The sequence below is a fragment of the Trichomonas vaginalis genome, chromosome III (genome assembly GCF_026262505.1).
Source record: "Trichomonas vaginalis G3 chromosome III, whole genome shotgun sequence".
NCBI lineage: Eukaryota > Parabasalia > Trichomonadida > Trichomonadidae > Trichomonas > Trichomonas vaginalis.
The window spans coordinates 7,137,519-7,157,406 of record NC_067205.1 but is presented as its reverse complement, the minus strand read 5'-3'; the positions used below and the strand labels follow the sequence as shown (position 1 = coordinate 7,157,406).

At 28.9% G+C, this 19,888-nt stretch overlaps 1 pseudogene across 1 annotated transcript, besides 8 other annotated features; it reads right to left on the bottom strand.

Annotated features, from left to right (window-relative positions):
* Positions 1 to 76: 76 nt before the first annotated feature.
* Positions 77 to 167: a mobile genetic element.
* Positions 168 to 327: 160 nt separating this feature from the next.
* Positions 328 to 418: a mobile genetic element.
* Positions 419 to 712: 294 nt separating this feature from the next.
* Positions 713 to 1,495: a mobile genetic element.
* Positions 1,496 to 8,897: 7,402 nt separating this feature from the next.
* Positions 8,898 to 9,323: a mobile genetic element.
* Positions 9,324 to 13,843: 4,520 nt separating this feature from the next.
* Positions 13,844 to 14,849: a mobile genetic element.
* TVAGG3_0656890 lies at positions 13,973 to 14,659 on the bottom strand (annotated as a pseudogene). Its single transcript has one exon. A coding segment is annotated over exon 1 (687 nt).
* Positions 14,850 to 16,545: 1,696 nt separating the features above from the next.
* Positions 16,546 to 16,583: a mobile genetic element.
* A 2,143-nt stretch (positions 16,584 to 18,726) lies between these two features.
* Positions 18,727 to 19,144: a mobile genetic element.
* A 6-nt stretch (positions 19,145 to 19,150) lies between these two features.
* Positions 19,151 to 19,290: a mobile genetic element.
* Positions 19,291 to 19,888: the final 598 nt, after the last annotated feature.

Here is a 19,888-nt window from a genome sequence, read left to right as displayed (position 1 = left end):
CTGATTGCACCCAAGTTTTTGAACTTTCTCGAGGGAATGAAAGGGTAAGAGGTATACATTATGAATATATACCTCTTACCCTTCCATTCCCTCTCTGACAGCGGGAAACTTTGTCTGAATGTTAAACTATTCAGACAAAGTTTCCCGCTGTTTGCGAAGGAATTGTTGGCTATGATGTACTGATTCATGATCAGTGCATCATAGCCAACAATTCCTTATACAAAGTTCAAAAACTTGGGTGCAATCAGAACTGATTGCACCCAAGTTTTTTGAACTTTCTCGAGGGAATGAAAGGGTAAGAGGTATACATTATGAATATATACCTCTTACCCTTCCATTCCCTCTCTGACAGCGGGAAACTTTGTCTGAATGTTAAACTATTCAGACAAAGTTTCCCGCTGTTTGCGAAGGAATTGTTGGCTATGATGTACTGATTCATGATCAGTGCATCATAGCCAACAATTCCTTATACAAAGTTCAAAAACTTGGGTGCAATCAGAACTGATTGCACCCAAGTTTTTGAACTTTCTCGAGGGAATGAAAAGTAAGAGATATCCATTTCCTTTCACCTTCGTTCTCAATAATTAACTTATAAATTTTTTAAAGCAAAAAAAGTCTGATTTTTTTGACAAGTAAATATATAGGGAATTTATCCGACCAAATAAGTGTCACTTTTTCGGTTCACCTCACTTTCCGTAACTCGTCTTACAACAATATTGTGAATCTGACATAATTTTTACGCAATATGTATAGCGACCAAAAGTTGCATAATATAATTCTTGAATTGGATCATATAATACCGAGCTAAACATATCTGAATGTTTCAAAGTTTCATTTAGATTTTTGATAATATTATCTGATTTAAAATCACCTGTTAAAACATTTTTAACAAGATTGAATTCATGTTCAATGAGACGGATAATTAGTTCGGCGGGGTCATATGTATCCCATTTATCTTTAATTTCGGCATTAAGGGATTCAATAAGAGATGTTGTGAGTATGCCAGCTGTGTAGTCAGCGAATCCTTCAAATGGGTTAATACTATCTAAGTACTTAAAGAGATCCTGATTATTTTCGCGGTTTGGATATTCCTCTTGTAAACGAGTTTCTAACTTTTTAATCAAGTCAATTCGTTTTTGAGGATGGTCTGCGTAAGCGACTTCAACAATTTCGGAATAGACATTGATGTATTCCCTTTTTGTTGCAAAATGACGTAAGCAAAATTTATGATCGCAAGAAAAGCCTGATTCTCTAACAGCAGCTATAATTGCCGGACCTTGATCGGAATAAATATTCTTGAATCTGCTTGGTGGAATAAAAGATTTCAATTTAGTGAGCATATCCTTAATTGTTATCGTATTTTCACTAACAGACCATGCAAATGCAATAGGGATAAGTCTATTATTTGGTGCAGGTGTACCAATAATGAGTAAGTTTCCTTTTTTAATACAAAATAAAAACGTTCCATCAATTTGAATTATTCCGCAAAAAGCTTATATCATACCGAAATGCATCACTAGCAAAAGTGACATTTGGCGCCAATTTTAAATTAGTGGATTTTGTGTTTATTATTTAAAAAATATAATTGATAAAATATAATTAACATTAATAGAATAATATGGATAAGATTTGATAAAAAACAATCATAAATTTTTTTTGGGCGCCATATAGAGAACTATGGTCTGCGAGGTACTGATTCTATCCATGTACCTCGCAGACCATAGTTCTCAGCCAAAATGGCTGAAAATTGCTCACAATTGTTGAAATTGTGAGCAATTTTTAGCCGTTTTGGATAAGAATTGGAGGGTGTGAGTACTATAGCATGTAATAGTATCTCATACCCTCCAATTCTTCCTATGGCGCCGAAAAATTTTTGGTGAAATGCGACGACATTTCACCAAAAATTTTCGGCGCCATATAGAGAACTATAGTCTGCGAGGTACTGATTCTATCCATGTACCTCGCAGACCATAGTTCTCAGCCAAAATGCCTCTAAAATTTGTATACCTATAAACTCAAACTTCAATATATTCAATTTTATTTTTATAATTAATTTAAATATATCCATATAATTCTAATGTTTTCTTTTAATTTAAAAAATAAAGGTAGTCTCACGAGAAAACTGACGGTAAAAATTCGATGAAACCAGGTGCATTGTATAGTACATATATGTGGTAAATAAATGTCGATTAGCTTTGTAAAAAATATCCCACAGTTTTTGAGATCTTGAAAACGGCCATTCAAAAAGTCGAAAATTTTTCCGAGATGTTAATGGGCAAGACAGTTTTTCGACAAATAAATCGTAAACATGGGAATTAAAATAAGGCGTTATATTACGTATATGGTAAAGAATATGTATGTGAAGAGCGTTAGGAGAATGGAAAGACTTTGAAATTTTAAAAAATTTATCTGGACTAAAAAATTATTTGATTATAAAAAACATATTATATATCAATTGCTATATAGAACTATCATAACAGATTTTGGAAAAGCCGCAAATCCCCAAGTTGGAGAATTCATTAAATACTAATTATTCAGCTTTTTATCAGAAAGGAAGGTAGTGTAGTGGTTGGGAACACTATGCTCTTTTTGAATCTAAAAGGCAACTGTTCAAATCATAACATCTTTGTTTTTTTTTCTTATTCTGCCATTATTGTTTTTCCTTGTTATGATTCAAATTAAAAATATTTTAGTAAAGGTTTTTGGACATCATTTTTTCACATTGTCTCAATGCAAATGTTTGAAAATTTTGTAGGCAATATGACAACTCTTTCAACATTTGTTCTCTTTTATTAACTCAAACAGATTTAGGATCTAATTTCATGCCTTCGAAGACATTTAAACCATCTTCAACATAATTTATTGACAAATTGATAACAATTACTCATGAATGTCGTAGATTTAATATCCTGTCACTCAGCAACAAATTCGGGTTCAATAACAAAGCTCAGTAAAAACTTTACAGAAATTCTCCAATTTATTTTAGTGTCTTTTTGCGTCATTACGGCTGCATTTTCTTCTGCATCTGAACGCTGTGTTTGGAAGAAGACGAAATACAGAAACTTTCAACACAAGTAATCAGATTTTCTTGTCTTTCATGTTAAAATGCTTCATCTCGCTAGGTATACGTCATTTATTGGATGGATTGTTAGCTTTGTGTCCAAATAGCAAAAAAAAGTATTAATTTAAATTTCGCATTTTGCATAAGTATACGCTTTAATTTATATCAAAACAGATTTAGATAGCTTAAAACAATATAGTTTACTCATAAATACATCTTGATAATTCACTTCTTCAATTTTCATAATCTTATATCCTGACCTATATCCTCTTATAAACCATATTTCTACTGAGATCTTCTTAAAGCATCGTTTTATCCTTATCTACGCCTCGAAACCCTATTTTTCCGGCGGAATATGAATCTTCGGGTCTCGCTGATTCGATTTCTGCAGTCAGATCGTAAAAATACCCACTACATAGCCTGATAATCTCAATTTAAGTTCCTTAATTTTTTTGAAAAAAAAATTAAAACTCCCTTATCATGCTCATTTTTACGAATTTCATTTTTCCTTTAAGTTTAAAATATACGCTTTTTAGAATGTTTATAATACATTTTCAATTTACATTTACATTTTTATTTTTGAATTGTTTATTTATATTTCCGTTTGAACAATAATATTTATTGAAAATTGTGAGAGAAACGGATATAATAAAAAACACCATACAACAAAATTCACTTTTTTTCATACTTACGCGGATCACTCCTTTTCGGCCCAATATGCCGGAAATGATAAAACTCTCAGATCTAGTTGCTAAGATCCAAACTCTCGACTCTCAAATCTACTTCCTCAGATCTTGTTGCTAAGATCCAAACTCTCGACTCTCAAATCTACTTCCTCAGATCTTGTTGCTAAGATCCAAACTCTCGACTCTCAAATCTACTTCCTCAGATCTTGTTGCTAAGATCTACTTCCTCAGATCTTGTTGCTAAGATCTACTTCCTCAGATATTGTTGCTAAGATCTAAACTCTCGACTCTCAAATCTATTTCCTCAGATCTTGTTGCTAAGATCCAAACTCTCGACTCTCAAATCTACTTCCTCAGATATTGTTGCTAAGATCCAAACTCTCGACTCTCAAATCTACTTCCTCAGATATTGTTGCTAAGATCTAAACTCTCGACTCTCAAATCTACTTCCTCAGATCTTGTTGCTAAGATCCAAACTCTCGACTCTCAAATCTACTTCCTCAGATCTTGTTGCTAAGATCTACTTCCTCAGATCTTGTTGCTAAGATCTACTTCCTCAGATCTTGTTGCTAAGATCTAAACTCTCGACTCTCAAATCTACTTCCTCAGATCTTGTTGCTAAGATCCAAACTCTCGACTCTCAAATCTACTTCCTCAGATCTTGTTGCTAAGATCTACTTCCTCAGATCTTGTTGCTAAGATCTACTTCCTCAGATCTTGTTGCTAAGATCTACTTCCTCAGATCTTGTTGCTAAGATCTAAACTCTCGACTCTCAAATCTACTTCCTCAGATCTTGTTGCTAAGATCTAAACTCTCGACTCTCAAATCTACTTCCTCAGATCTTGTTGCTAAGATCCAAACTCTCGACTCTCAAATCTATTTCCTCAGATCTTGTTGCTAAGATCTACTTCCTCAGATATTGTTGCTAAGATCTAAACTCTCGACTCTCAAATCTACTTCCTCAGATCTTGTTGCTAAGATCTACTTCCTCAGATATTGTTGCTAAGATCTAAACTCTCGACTCTCAAATCTACTTCTTCAGATCTTGTTGCTAAGATCCAAACTCTCGACTCTCAAATCTATTTCCTCAGATCTTGTTGCTAAGATCTACTTCCTCAGATCTTGTTGCTAAGATCTACTTCCTCAGATCTTGTTGCTAAGATCTAAACTCTCGACTCTCAAATCTACTTCCTCAGATCTTGTTGCTAAGATCTACTTCCTCAGATCTTGTTGCTAAGATCTAAACTCTCGACTCTCAAATCTACTTCCTCAGATCTTGTTGCTAAGATCTACTTCCTCAGATATTGTTGCTAAGATCTAAACTCTCGACTCTCAAATCTACTTCCTCAGATCTTGTTGCTAAGATCTACTTCCTCAGATATTGTTGCTAAGATCTAAACTCTCGACTCTCAAATCTACTTCCTCAGATCTTGTTGCTAAGATCTACTTCCTCAGATATTGTTGCTAAGATCTAAACTCTCGACTCTCAAATCTACTTCCTCAGATCTTGTTGCTAAGATCTACTTCCTCAGATATTGTTGCTAAGATCTAAACTCTCGACTCTCAAATCTACTTCCTCAGATCTTGTTGCTAAGATCTACTTCCTCAGATCTTGTTGCTAAGATCTACTTCCTCAGATATTGTTGCTAAGATCTAAACTCTCGACTCTCAAATCTACTTCCTCAGATCTTGTTGCTAAGATCTACTTCCTCAGATATTGTTGCTAAGATCTAAACTCTCGACTCTCAAATCTACTTCCTCAGATCTTGTTGCTAAGATCTACTTCCTCAGATCTTGTTGCTAAGATCTACTTCCTCAGATCTTGTTGCTAAGATCCAAACTCTCGACTCTCAAATCTACTTCCTCAGATCTTGTTGCTAAGATCTACTTCCTCAGATCTTGTTGCTAAGATCTACTTCCTCAGATATTGTTGCTAAGATCTAAACTCTCGACTCTCAAATCTACTTCCTCAGATCTTGTTGCTAAGATCTACTTCCTCAGATCTTGTTGCTAAGATCTACTTCCTCAGATATTGTTGCTAAGATCTAAACTCTCGACTCTCAAATCTACTTCCTCAGATCTTGTTGCTAAGATCTACTTCCTCAGATATTGTTGCTAAGATCCAAACTCTCGACTCTCAAATCTACTTCCTCAGATCTTGTTGCTCTAAGATCCAAACTCTCGACTCTCAAATCTACTTCCTCAGATCTTGTTGCTAAGATCTACTTCCTCAGATCTTGTTGCTAAGATCTACTTCCTCAGATATTGTTGCTAAGATCTAAACTCTCGACTCTCAAATCTACTTCCTCAGATCTTGTTGCTAAGATCTACTTCCTCAGATCTTGTTGCTAAGATCCAAACTCTCGACTCTCAAATCTACTTCCTCAGATCTTGTTGCTAAGATCTACTTCCTCAGATCTTGTTGCTAAGATCCAAACTCTCGACTCTCAAATCTACTTCCTCAGATCTTGTTGCTAAGATCGATCTATTATACTCAATTTTACTTAAGCAATATAGATCAACTTTATTATGATTCTCTTTATCTGTACTTGTTTTAAATTAAATTACATCATAAAGATCTAATTACAAATTATTTAGAATTTTGAAATAAAACCAGTATTTTATCAAATGCTTTGAGATTAATGCATTCAAACTTAAAAAAAAGATATATTCAGATCAATTTCAATATTATTGATTTTTTAATGTAAAAACTATGTCTACATAGATCTCAAACAATTTTATTAGATACTCTTTTTCCCAATTTTTTTCAAAATCTCTTTTTACATATCAAAAATTGTATTTTTCAATTTCATTTTTATTTTTTCCATATTTTTTTTGGAATTTGGATATGCGTCCAAAGTAGTTATGTCATTAGAAAAATATTAGATATCTGAAGAGAAAATGATAACTTAGAGAGTTTTAAAGATTTTATTTTCGAATACAAAAGTAGTATATGAGTGCGGGTTTAGTGACTTTTTTTGTTACATCTATATATAGACGATGCATTAAAATATATTTATTTATAAACACATTAAAAAAATTAACATTAATTTTAAAATAATTTATTTTTTTATCTTTTATAAAAGAAGCTATATATAGATGATGTCAGATATTCCGCGATTAATTAAACATTGTTTAAATCCTGAATGGGTTAAACTTCAATTTAAAAATGAAGATTGTGAATTATTAAATGAATATGAAAGCCAAAATAGGCTAATGAAGTATAAATATAATGATAAAGAATATTTAATTTCATGGAATCAATGGAGTCATAATCAAAGACCTCATAAACGAGAAGAAGAAATTGAAAATAATGAAATGGAAATCATTGATGACATTAAAGAGGATGGAATTCCTAAATTTTGTAGAAAAACATTTAGAACTAAGTTAGGAGCATATAAAACGTAGAGTATTAAATCCTGAATATCTTAAACATATATTTAAAAAGGAAGACTGTGAATTATTAAACGTTAATGAATATGAAAATGCTAAATCAAAACTGAGATATAAATATATTGGAAGTGATGAAAGGTGTAAAGATAAAGATAAAGTTTATTCAGTTTCATATAATAACTGGCACACGTTAGGGATAAGAAAACATTTAAGAGATTATGGTAAAAGTTCTGAATTCTTCAAATCTAGTATGTACGAGAGAATAAAAGAAATTAGAAATAATTATTTTCATGAATGAAAAATAAACTTTAAAAATTCATGTCTTACATTTTTGAATAATTTATTTTTTTAATTCGTAAGAAAATGAGTGGATCAAGATTCGTAACCGTCAATCAATTAATGGATGTTCTTTCACCAATTCTTGAAAATGTTAAACAAGTAGATGTTTATTTCGATGATTATGTAGAAAGTATATATTATAAAGGTAAGTTTAATATTAAACCTATTGCTTTTGCATTTGATAATAAATTAATTGAAAATGCAAAAATTTGGAATTAATTCCAGATATTGAATTTATAACAAATATTAATGATAAATGGTTTAAACGAATTCCAACCACAAAAGTTCTTTGTAAATTAATGATCAAAAACTGAGGAAAAAGAATTTAACGGGTTTAAATATCATCCAAATAAAGTTTCAGAACTAGAAAATGAAAAACTTCAAAAAAAATTAAACGATAGACTTTCAAATGATCGTATTGAAAAAATAAATAAACTAGCAGAAGTTGCATTTAATAATGAAATATTTGATGAATATAACCTTGAACTCAGTGATGGGCTTTAAGGACCCGGGCTCAACGAGTCATGATTTATGAAATCAATTATTTGATTCATTCGCTCTTCAATAATTTCTATTCTTTTTGTTAAATCATCTATTTTCATTAATGAGGTGATTCTTGATTGAGGAATAGATTTCAAACTAACCACTCCTTTTATTTTTGAAATTTTGAATCCATCAACTTTAAACATTTTATTCAATTTACATGTTGTCAATTCTTCAAATAATTTTTTATTATTAGCATAATAGTCATTAAATTCTTCAACAGATGAAAAAATTTTTATTTCAGTAATTGGTTTAACAACGTTTATTTTTTGTTGAACATTTTCACTTTCATTTATTTCTTCCTCCTTTGTTTCATTTATTTTTAAAATCGGTTTCATTTATCATTAAATAAAATTAGAATATAAGTGATGAAAATATTTTTTAATTAATATTAAATCAGAAATGGCGGCAGGATTCTTTAAAAAATTATGCCGTTCTAAAGTTTGTGACAACATGACATTTTGACAACAACACAGGAGGAAGGTAGTTATGACTTATTTTTGAAGAACTGAAGGTGCTACCATGTTACCATGTGCTACCAGGTCATTTAACTTCTCTGAAAAAGTGTGACAACATGACATTTTGACAACAACACAGGTTATTCAATAATGACTTATTTTTGAAGAACTGAAGGTGCTACCATGTTACCAGGTCATTTAACTCATGACATTTTGACAACAACACAGGAGGAAGGTAGTTATGACTTATTTTTGAAGAACTGAAGGTGCTACCATGTTACCATGTGCTACCAGGTCATTTAACTTCTCTGAAAAAGTGTGACAACATGACATTTTGACAACATTTACGAAAATATGATGCAGTCCAAAAATAAAGTTAGTTTTAAAATTATTTTTATTTTTTTATTCCTATATAAATGACAGCAACAAACAACAACAGCAACTATATCGTTTCTGATGAAAAAGTTATTGATTCATTAGCTGAGGAATTAGTTGTGGCAATAAATGTGAAGACCTCCTGATGCGGTTTTAACGATAACATCTTTATCCGAAAGTTTTGATAAAATATCTTTTCTAACTGTTTCTTTAAGTTCATCATTGTATGATTTATTAATATCAACATCTATAATCGTTAAATTTGATATTTTATTTACTAATAAAGCCATACCAGTTTTCCTTCCTCTTCCTCCATCATGTTTGAGGTAGTTATGTAAATCAATCTTGTTTTCACCAATTCTTTCGTTGAGGGTTTTAGTTTCTGCCACAACTAATTCCTCAGCTAATGAATCAATAACTTTTTCATCAGAAACGATATAGTTGCTGTTGTTGTTTGTTGCTGTCATTTATATAGGAATAAAAAAATAAAAATAATTTTAAAACTAACTTTATTTTTGGACTGCATCATATTTTCGTAAATGTTGTCAAAATGTCATGTTGTCACACTTTTTCAGAGAAGTTAAATGACCTGGTAGCACATGGTAACATGGTAGCACCTTCAGTTCTTCAAAAATAAGTCATAACTACCTCCTCCTGTGTTGTTGTCAAAATGTCATGAGTTAAATGACCTGTAACATGGTAGCACCTTCAGTTCTTCAAAATAAGTCATTATTGAATAACCTGTGTTTGTTGTCAAAATGTCATGTTGTCACACTTTTTCAGAGAAGTTAAATGACCTGGTAGCACATGGTAACATGGTAGCACCTTCAGTTCTTCAAAAATAAGTCATAACTACCTTCCTCCTGTGTTGTTGTCAAAATGTCATGTTGTCACAAACTTTAGAACGGCATAATTTTTTAAAGAATCCTGCCGCCATTTCTGATTTAATATTAATTAAAAAATATATTTCATCACTTATATTCTAATTTTTATTTAATGATAAATGAAACCGATTTTAAAAATAAATGAAACAAAGGAGGAAGAAATAAATGAAAGTGAAATGTTCAACAAAAAATAAACGTTGTTAAACCAATTACTGAAATAAAAATTTTTTCATCTGTTGAAGAATTTAATGACTATTATGCTAAAATTAAAAAATTATTTGAAGAATTGACAACATGTAAATTGAATAAAATGTTTAAAGTTGATGGATTCAAAATTTCAAAAATAAAAGGAGTGGTTAGTTTGAAATCTATTCCTCAATCAAGAATCACCTCATTAATGAAAATAGATGATTTAACAAAAAGAATAGAAATTATTGAAGAGCGAATGAATCAAATAATTGATTTCATAAATCATGACTCGTTGAGCCCGGGTCCTTAAAGCCCATCACTGAGTTCAAGGTTATATTCATCAAATATTTCATTATTAAATGCAACTTCTGCTAGTTTATTTATTTTTTCAATACGATCATTTGAAAGTCTATCGTTAATTTTTTTCTGAAGTTTTTCATTTTCTAGTTCTGAAACTTTATTTGGATGATATTTAAACCCGTTAAATTCTTTTTTCCTCATTTTGATCATTAATTTACAAAGAACTTTTGTGGTTGGAATTCGTTTTAACCATTTATCATTAATATTTGTTATAAATTCAATATCTGGAATTAAATTCCCAAATTTTTGCATTTTCAATTAATTTATTATCAAATGCAAAAGCAATAGGTTTAATATTAAACTTACCTTTATAATATATACTTTCTACATAATCATCGAAATAAACATCTACTTGTTTAACATTTTCAAGAATTGGTGAAAGAAACATCCATTAATTGATTGACGGTTACGAATCTTGATCCACTCATTTTCTTACGAATTAAAAAAATAATTATTCAAAAATGTAAGACATGAATTTTAAAGTTTATTTTTCATTCATGAAAATAATTATTTCTAATTTCTTTTATTCTCTCGTACAACTAGATTTGAAGAATTCAGAACTTTTACCATAATCTCTTAAATGTTTTCTTATCCCTAACGTGTGCCAGTTATTATATGAAACTGAATAAACTTTATCTTTATCTTTACACCTTTCATCACTTCCAATATATTTATATCTCAGTTTTGATTTAGCATTTTCATATTCATTAACGTTTAATAATTCAACAGTCTTCCTTTTTAAATATATGTTTAAGATATTCAGGATTTAATACTCTACGTTTATATGCTCCTAACTTAGTTCTAAATGTTTTTCTACAAAATTTAGGAATTCCATCCTCTTTAATGTCATCAATGATTTCCATTTCATTATTTTCAATTTCTTCTTCTCGTTTATGAGGTCTTTGATTATGACTCCATTGATTCCATGAAATTAAATATTCTTTATCATTATATTTATACTTCATTAGCTTATTTTGGCTTTCATATTCATTTAATAATTCACAATCTTCATTTTTAAATTGAAGTTTAACCCATTCAGGATTTAAACAATGTTTAATTAATCGCGGAATATCTGACATCATCTATATATAGCTTCTTTTATAAAAGATAAAAAAATAAATTATTTTAAAATTAATGTTAATTTTTTTAATGTGTTTATAAATAAATATATTTTAATGCATCGTCTATATATAGATGTAACAAAAAAAGTCACTAAACCCGCACTCATATACTACTTACAAATATAGACCTCAGAGGAATACATTCTAAATAAATTTGTATCTGAGGGTGAATAAATAAGAACAAAATTTAAAGGGTTAGCATAAATAATGTAGAAATTAAGATTGGAATTTAAATTTAATACAAAATTAAAGGGAATGAATTTGCGATTAGTAGGGTATGGCAAATGGATTGGGAAACATTGGTTACACATGAAAATTATCAGATGTAAGAATTTGGTGCAGATATTTTAAAAATGAGATCTGAGTGCTTAAACAATATCTCAAAATTCAAATTTTCCAAATGAAAATTTGGAAAATTCCCAAAATGCAGAATCAACTGATGATTTTCAATCATTAATAACGCCAATACAAGAAGATCATTTTCCTTCTGCCAACGAACTAAAACGATGGTTTGATATTGCCCATGATGTTTTAATTAGTCCGCCACCTGAGAATCAACATCCAGAAATTGATGAAGAAGAGACACAAAAAGCAATTTATCTATTACAAAACTTAGACTTTCCGAAGAAATAAAATTATTTAATTTATTCTTGTTTGTTTTTTAATTAAACATGTATATTTATTAACATTTCCTTTTTAATACCTTTCCAACTTCTATTAGTAACAAACACATAACTAATTTGAAGATTTAGCGTTATGAAGAAGTATCCAAGTAATAACGTCAATAATGCATTTGCGATAGGATATAATTGCACCAAAGGTTAAAACTTGTATAAAGAATGAAAAATGAAATTTAATACAATTTTTTTTCGAAAAAAATCCATGCTTGGCTAGATTTTCATAGTTATTGAATATGCATTACTGACATCTTGTAAAAGATGCCGATCAAGGCTTTCAAGATTGCTAAATTTCTCGATTAAAATTTACATTTTTTTTTATTTGTGTTTAATTACATTTTACAGTTTGCAGACTTACATAAAATCCGCAACATAGTGGTTATTTAATATTTGCCCCACAGTATTGTAGTTTGAAATTTACGATAAGATTATAATTGATAAAGTAAGGTTTTGTCATTAATGCATCTTATAAACTTTCATTGATAAATATGGATAGATAAGTTCTGTGTTCAAAAGTAAGCATTTTTTAAAACGCGCAATTATATCAAGAACGACTATCATAAATTCATGAGTATCGATGATTTTCGTTTAGGATGGACTTAATCGGCTTGATTGATATACATATTTTAAAATGGCATAGCTTTGTGCATGTTATGTCAAGCATTGTGCCAAACCAATTTAAAATGAAACAAATTATTTTAAAGAAACTATATATGAACTATTCGAACACTTTATATTAATGTAGGGAGCTATAAATTTAAATATTCTAAAAATTTATTTATTTGTGAAGAGTTCGGAACAAATTTATTATTGAATATATAGGAAATCAAATAATTATGCATAATCGCATAAAAAATGCTGAAACAATGAAAAGAAAAAAATAGTTGCCCAATAGAAAAAGTCGAACCCATACCCCTACCCATTGAGTTATCCTCACTTTCAAGTTTCGATCGAAAAAAGGTATTTAATCGCGTAACTCGCACCGTTTAGTCGTATTTCGAAGTTCTATATAGTATTAAAGATTAAGTTACATTATGTACAAAATAACTTTTTATTGTTATTTGATTTTGATAGCATTATTAGCTGAATATGAAAAATCTCGTAGAAATAATCATTTCATTCAGACATAAGTATTGGATTGTTTCCCAACAAGCATAATAACACACGTTTCATATTATAATTTATTTCATTTCTGTACAAAATTTAGATAACGATATCAAATAAAAAAAACTGTGGCATTTTTTTACTTCAAACTATCATGAAGTGTAACCAAATTGGGTGAGTATTCTTGCTATCAGTATGACATGAAAAAGTGAACGACAAAAATTGAAGATATTGTAGTTAACTCGGATTTTTTTAATTGCAAACACATCTATAATTTGTTTAAATATCATTTATTATATCAAAATCGAAAAATTCGTTTTTGGAAATCTTTGAATTTATGAGAAGTTCTACAAAGACACTTACAAATATAGCGTTTGCAATAAAAAGGCTCTTTAATCTTCTTCATCCTTGCTCAGAAACTTCTACTGGTTACCTTACGGGTAACCTGCAAAGCTGCTTCCAAGGCATCGGGAAAATAACGTATTTTCGTGAGACTACCTTTTAAAAAATAATAATAATAATTAAAAATAAAAATAAACTTTTCTATAATATTTATAAAGCTGATTTGATATATAACACATTTAGCTTAACAAAATAACTTAGAAAAATTGCCGCGCAAAAAGCTTGTCACTTGTGATGCATGTAAACAATTCGCAAAAAGCTTGTGTTTGCATGTAAAAATGAGTTATTGGAGGAATTACAATAAATGAATAAATTTGAAAGTCTTTTGAATTTTCAGGTAATTCATCACCTTTCTTAAATGTATGCAATTCAATTTCATTGTTAACTTCTTTAACTAAAATCATTTCGCAGAATCCTTGTTCGATTTTGTTTATGATTGAAAAAATTGTTGAGAAATAATTGTAAGATTGAATTCTATCCCCTTTTGTGGTTCCTTTAAGTTTATTTACTATATTATGGAACATCGTATAAGTTGCATTGGGAATATTCAATTCTTTTGCAAAAATTTCTTTGCATTGAGGAACATTATCAGAATTTGCTAATTCATAGACTTTTTTTCCTGCTTGCAACTTAAGAATTTTTGGTATATTGTTACTCGGCTTGCATTGCTTTGCTCTATGCTCGTGTTTAATTACTGGAATGAAGAAAAGTTGACCATTTTCATGAGTCTTTACAAGCTCCATGCAAAATTGGCAGTTAGGACAACGAAACTTTTTTCCTTGCTCAAAATTTAATGGATAAAAAGAATTATATGAATCTTTTGCAATAAATATAGCAGCTTCTGTAGGATCTGTAAATTTTAATTTGCTATATCTTTCCTTGAGAATTGGAATTGGGGATTTTCAGGTATTTCCATTCTATATTTCAATTTTTTACGGGAATTCAATTCATTTTGAATTAAATCCAGCATATCAGCTCCATCTCCTTTTTCTTCATCAACAATAGCTTGGATGGATACTGATATAGTTTGATTCTCTTCCACTATTGTCGGTTCGCTTTCCGACATGAGATAAAATTGAAGGTTTAACGTACTTTTGATACTCTGAGTTAAAAAAAGATTTTCTTAACATAATTTGATTTATTGGTCCTTAAAAAATTCTGATTCAAAATTGAATTGAATCGAACGAGTTTTCCTTTTGAGTCATTTCAAATATTCATGAGAAAGAAAAAAATTCTAGCAATTTCAAATATTTTTGATTTGATTGAATTCAAAAGTGTCACAAATATTCAATGAGAAAGAGAAAAGAGATCGAATATGTTGTTTCTGAGCGAATAGTCAAGCAATATTTCGTTAAGTACAAAGATCAGCATCCGGAAAAAAATAAATGGGTATATCAAAATGAGATTCCGCAAGAAATATTTGAAAAATATCTAGAAACGAAGAAAACAGAAAATATTGATGAAATGTTACGCTGTACTCGAATTGTTCATGTTGTTGATCAAGATAAAAAAGAATTTTATCTTGAATTTTCAAAAAAAAATTCAAATTCATCACATATTAAACAAGAATCTAGATGAAGAACATCAAAAGGCTTATATAGATTATCTTGAAAGTTTACTCAAACTTGAAATAAAAAATAAAAATTAAATTAAACCCTCGTTAGGATATCGTTGCAAATAAAGATCTGTTTCTCAGAAAGATCCTGATTTTCTGATAAATATTCTGTTGTAACTTCTACAAGGTTTAAGATATGAAAAACATTTTTGAATATTTCATCGCTATCAAATCTGCGGAAACATCTGGAATATAATTTCAAATATTTGTGAAGATTTGAATTCTCAATTGCATAATTAATTAAAAATTCATGTGAATTTAAAAAATCGGTAGATGAAATTTGCATGGGTATAAGAGGAAGTACACAATAATACCCCTGAACTACATACTCTGTAAATGAATAGTGAGGAGAAAGACTTCGCAGAATTTCAAGTGTTTTTATGAATTCTAAAGCCATCTCAGATGTTATATCGACTGCTTTATAAAATAAAACTATAAATTTGAGAAGATAAACAAAATCTTCGTTATTTATAATTGAATTCACGTCATTAAAAAAGTTGAAATAATTTGATATTAGTATATCCGAACATGGAAGAGCAGTTGCATATCCTGGGTAATATTTTAATAATTTTGTAAAGAAATTTGCAATTGCATAAGTTGAATATTGATTTTCGTACTCAATAATACTAGAAAAAATTTCTTTCTTGAGTAAAACTGCGTTTTGGAAGAATTCAACGTCAAGAATATTGTTTTTAATCAAAGCAATAAATGTATCGATGATATAGAGAGAATTGTCACTGCTGCTTATGAAACGTAATATCTCATCATATTGATCGGAAAATGTTGATAAATAAAGGTATTGTATGTTATCTAAAGCTTTAAAATGAATTAATTTTAATGAAAAAATGAAAAAAATCTGGTTAATATAATGCGATAAATATTCGAATAAATTTTCCAGTAGTATCAAATCTATTTGAAAGATATTCGAAGAAGTGATATTTTGAATTGTGAATTTTAATATTGTTTCATTTTGTGTAGATTGCTCGATAATGAAATGTATCAAAAGATTCATTGAATATGAGTCAATGGAAAAGCTTAAATCCTTAGGGATATCCAAAATAAATCTTAATAAAGAAGATTCGTCTTGAAAATTAGCTTCCGAAAGTTCTATTTCAGTCGGAGCTGGAGGATTCCGATCATTTATGAATCTCGAAACGACAGAAAATTTATATTGTTTATATTTCATTATTCGAAATGATAAACTTCAAAATCTAAAATTTATTTTTTACAATATATTTCATCCTATTGTCAAGGCTAAATTTTTCACCGGAAGTGTATCAAAAATTGATAAGATTTACGGTGATCTAATTATGACAATTCAATGCATCTCGTGATATTGTTGTAAACAGAAATTCATCAAAAGTGACACCTCAGAAAAGCTAAAATATTGAATTTTTGGAACTTTTGATAGAGCACGTTTTTAAATATTAATTAAAGTAAATGTAGATTTTGTAAAGATTCTTTTTAATAAAAAAATTAAAATTTTGAAGAAGAACACAAAATCTTCTGAAAAATAATATCACATAAACTCATATTATTTTCTAATATATAACTATTTTATATAAAAATCAAAATCAATGATCTTAAAAGCGAAGGATAACCCTCAAAATTTACGAATATAATGAGTGGGAATATAATGCTTATCTATCATAAAACCATATGAAATATCAATTTTTGCTTTACGCCTAATTTTTGACGACAATTAGCAAAAAATGTTAAATGTTAACACTCAGTCCATTTGAATATGAAAAATAAAATTGACTTTGATTAAATGTTTTTATTTATCATGCAATTCTTCTTGCGACCAAAGATTTGAATAAAAGTTCAAAAAATAAGATAGCTTAAAAAATAATATACGGTAGTAAGGGTTTCGTTTTGCGAAAAAAACGTACAATACGCAATTTCGCTAAAAAAACATTTAGCTAGCAATTTCGACCTTTGACTCCACTCAAGACGTCAATTTTTTAATTTTGCGGTATCATATTTTTGGAAAATCTTTATGAATATTATATGAAAAGTCTCGTTAATATCTATATTTCATATTTTTATCGATTTTTAAAGTTTTTGCGAAAAGTATTCAATTATTTTTGCTATTTGGTCGGGTAAATGTCAGATTTGCGACATTTTCTGATATGATATTCAGATTCTACGTTGATAATAATGCTTATAGAACCCTCTTGCTATTGTGTCAAAATTGCGAAACCGATAGCAAAAATATCTCGCAATATCAAAATTGAGATATTGGGTGAATTATGCATTATAGAGATTAAAAATCTGATTTGTGAAAACATCTCATCAGTTTCTAGCTAATTCAAAAATCTTTACTATCTTATTCGATTAAAATGAAAAGGGAATAGTTTCATTATGCTTTAAATGACAGCCTTATAATATAATCATAGTTTTCGCTCAATATGCAGCATTTTTTTTTCGAAATCTATGGTCAATATCCTAAATACTGATTGCTTTGCATTCATATCTCTTACATTTTCTATACCCACATCACTATTCATTGCTATTCCTATCTTTTTCATTTTTGTTTGTTTCTCATAATTTCTCAAAAAACACGATAACTTGATATTTGTAAATATCATACTTTATAACGTAAATAAGAACTTGACCTATTAAGAAAAGCAGTAATGAAAAGAAAATCTGAAATTCATAAAAATTACAAGTTTCTGATGACAATTAGCTTAATTAAACCAGGTACAAGATTATATAATTGTATTTTCTATCCAATTATCCATATAATATCTTATCCAGAAAAAATAACTTGAAGTAGTATAAGAAGAAGGGTTGTGTGACTTTTTTTGTTACATCTATATATAGACGATACATTAAAATATATTTATATACTAAACGCATTAAAAAATTAACATTAATTTTAAAATAATTTATTTTTTTATCTTTTATAAAAGAAGCTATATATAGATGATGTCAGATATTCCGCGATTAATTAAACATTGTTTAAATCCTGAATGGGTTAAACTTCAATTTAAAAATGAAGATTGTGAATTATTAAATGAATATGAAAGCCAAAATAAGCTAATGAGGTATAAATATAATGATAAAGAATATTTAATTTCATGGAATCAATGGAGTCATAATCAAAGACCTCATAAACGAGAAGAAGAAATTGAAAATAATGAAATGGAAATCATTGATGACATTAAAGAGGATGGAATTCCTAAATTTTGTAGAAAAACCTTTAGAACTAAGTTAGGAGCATATAAACGTAGAGTATTAAATCCTGAATACATAAAACATTTATTTAAAAAGGAAGACTGTGAATTATTAAACGTTAATGAATATGAAAATGCTAAATCAAAATTGAAATATAAATATATTGGAAGTGATGAAAGATGCAAAGATAAAGATAAAGTTTATACAGTTTCATATAATAACTGGCACACGTTAGGGATAAGAAAACATTTAGGAGATTATGGGAAATGTTCTGAATTCTTTAAATCTAGTATATACGAGAGAGTAAAAGAAATTAGATATAATTATTTTCATGAATAAAAAATAAACTTTAAAAATTCATGTCTTACGAAAAATTAAAACTTAGTTATGTTTATTATTTTATTTTTTTATTTTGTATGAAATGAGCGTCAAAACTAACAACGTTAAAAAATTAGGATTCACAAACGGGGAAATAAAGGATATATTAGAGGAGGTGGGTTATGAAGTTGATAAATATTATTTAAGAAATTGTCAAAAATTTGCCGAGTTATTAAATGATTTAGATTATGATGGAAAAATGAATAAAGATGATGTTATAAATTTCTTATATCCCACATCTGAAGAAGAAAAACCTAAAGAACCTGATGTTTTCCCTGAATATTATGAAGAACGGATTAAAGATGATGATGAATACAATGAAATTGAAATTGAAAGACTGGAAAAAATAAGAGATGAAATAGATGAAAAAATTAAGGAATTAAGGGTGCCCTATAACGATAATGTAAACATCACAAAATTAACCTTATTAGAACTCGAATGAATGGATTATCCGGATTCTAGTTCTCAATATAATAGCCTTAAAAGTGCTTTTCTGAGGGTGGTCTATCGTCTATAGGGCACCCTTAAGAGAAGTTGAAAAATATAATGAAAATGAAGTAGAGGATTTAATGAATATCCCAGCTTCAGAATCAGAAGTTCAGAAATCTCATGAAGAAAGATATAAAAATTATGTCTCAGAATCAACACAAAATTTATTAGATGGTGAAATAGACGAAACACTTTCAGAAGAAGGTACTAAATTTATTCGTAAACATAAGTTACAATTTATTGATAATGAAAAATACCCCTCTATATTACTTTCACCACCTTTAGATTCCGAAAAATTCAAAAAAGCTCTTAAAAACGTGACATATGCAACTAATACGATTAAGAAAGAAGATCATGATATTTACACAAATTATTATTTAAATAAATGCACTGGTGTTGATAAAGTTTTTGATTTATTAGATAAAATATCAAAAGAAACCATTGGAACATATAAAATTTTGTGTGATTGTGGTTTCATTATTGAAGATACCAATAATGTTTCATATGAAAGAACAGCACCGAAGGAAGACGAAGTGGAAAGGTCTATACCATTCATTATTAAGAATATAAAAGATATGAAAACGTATAAGCATTATATTTATTCATTTATTTCAGAAAAAATGGAAGCAACCC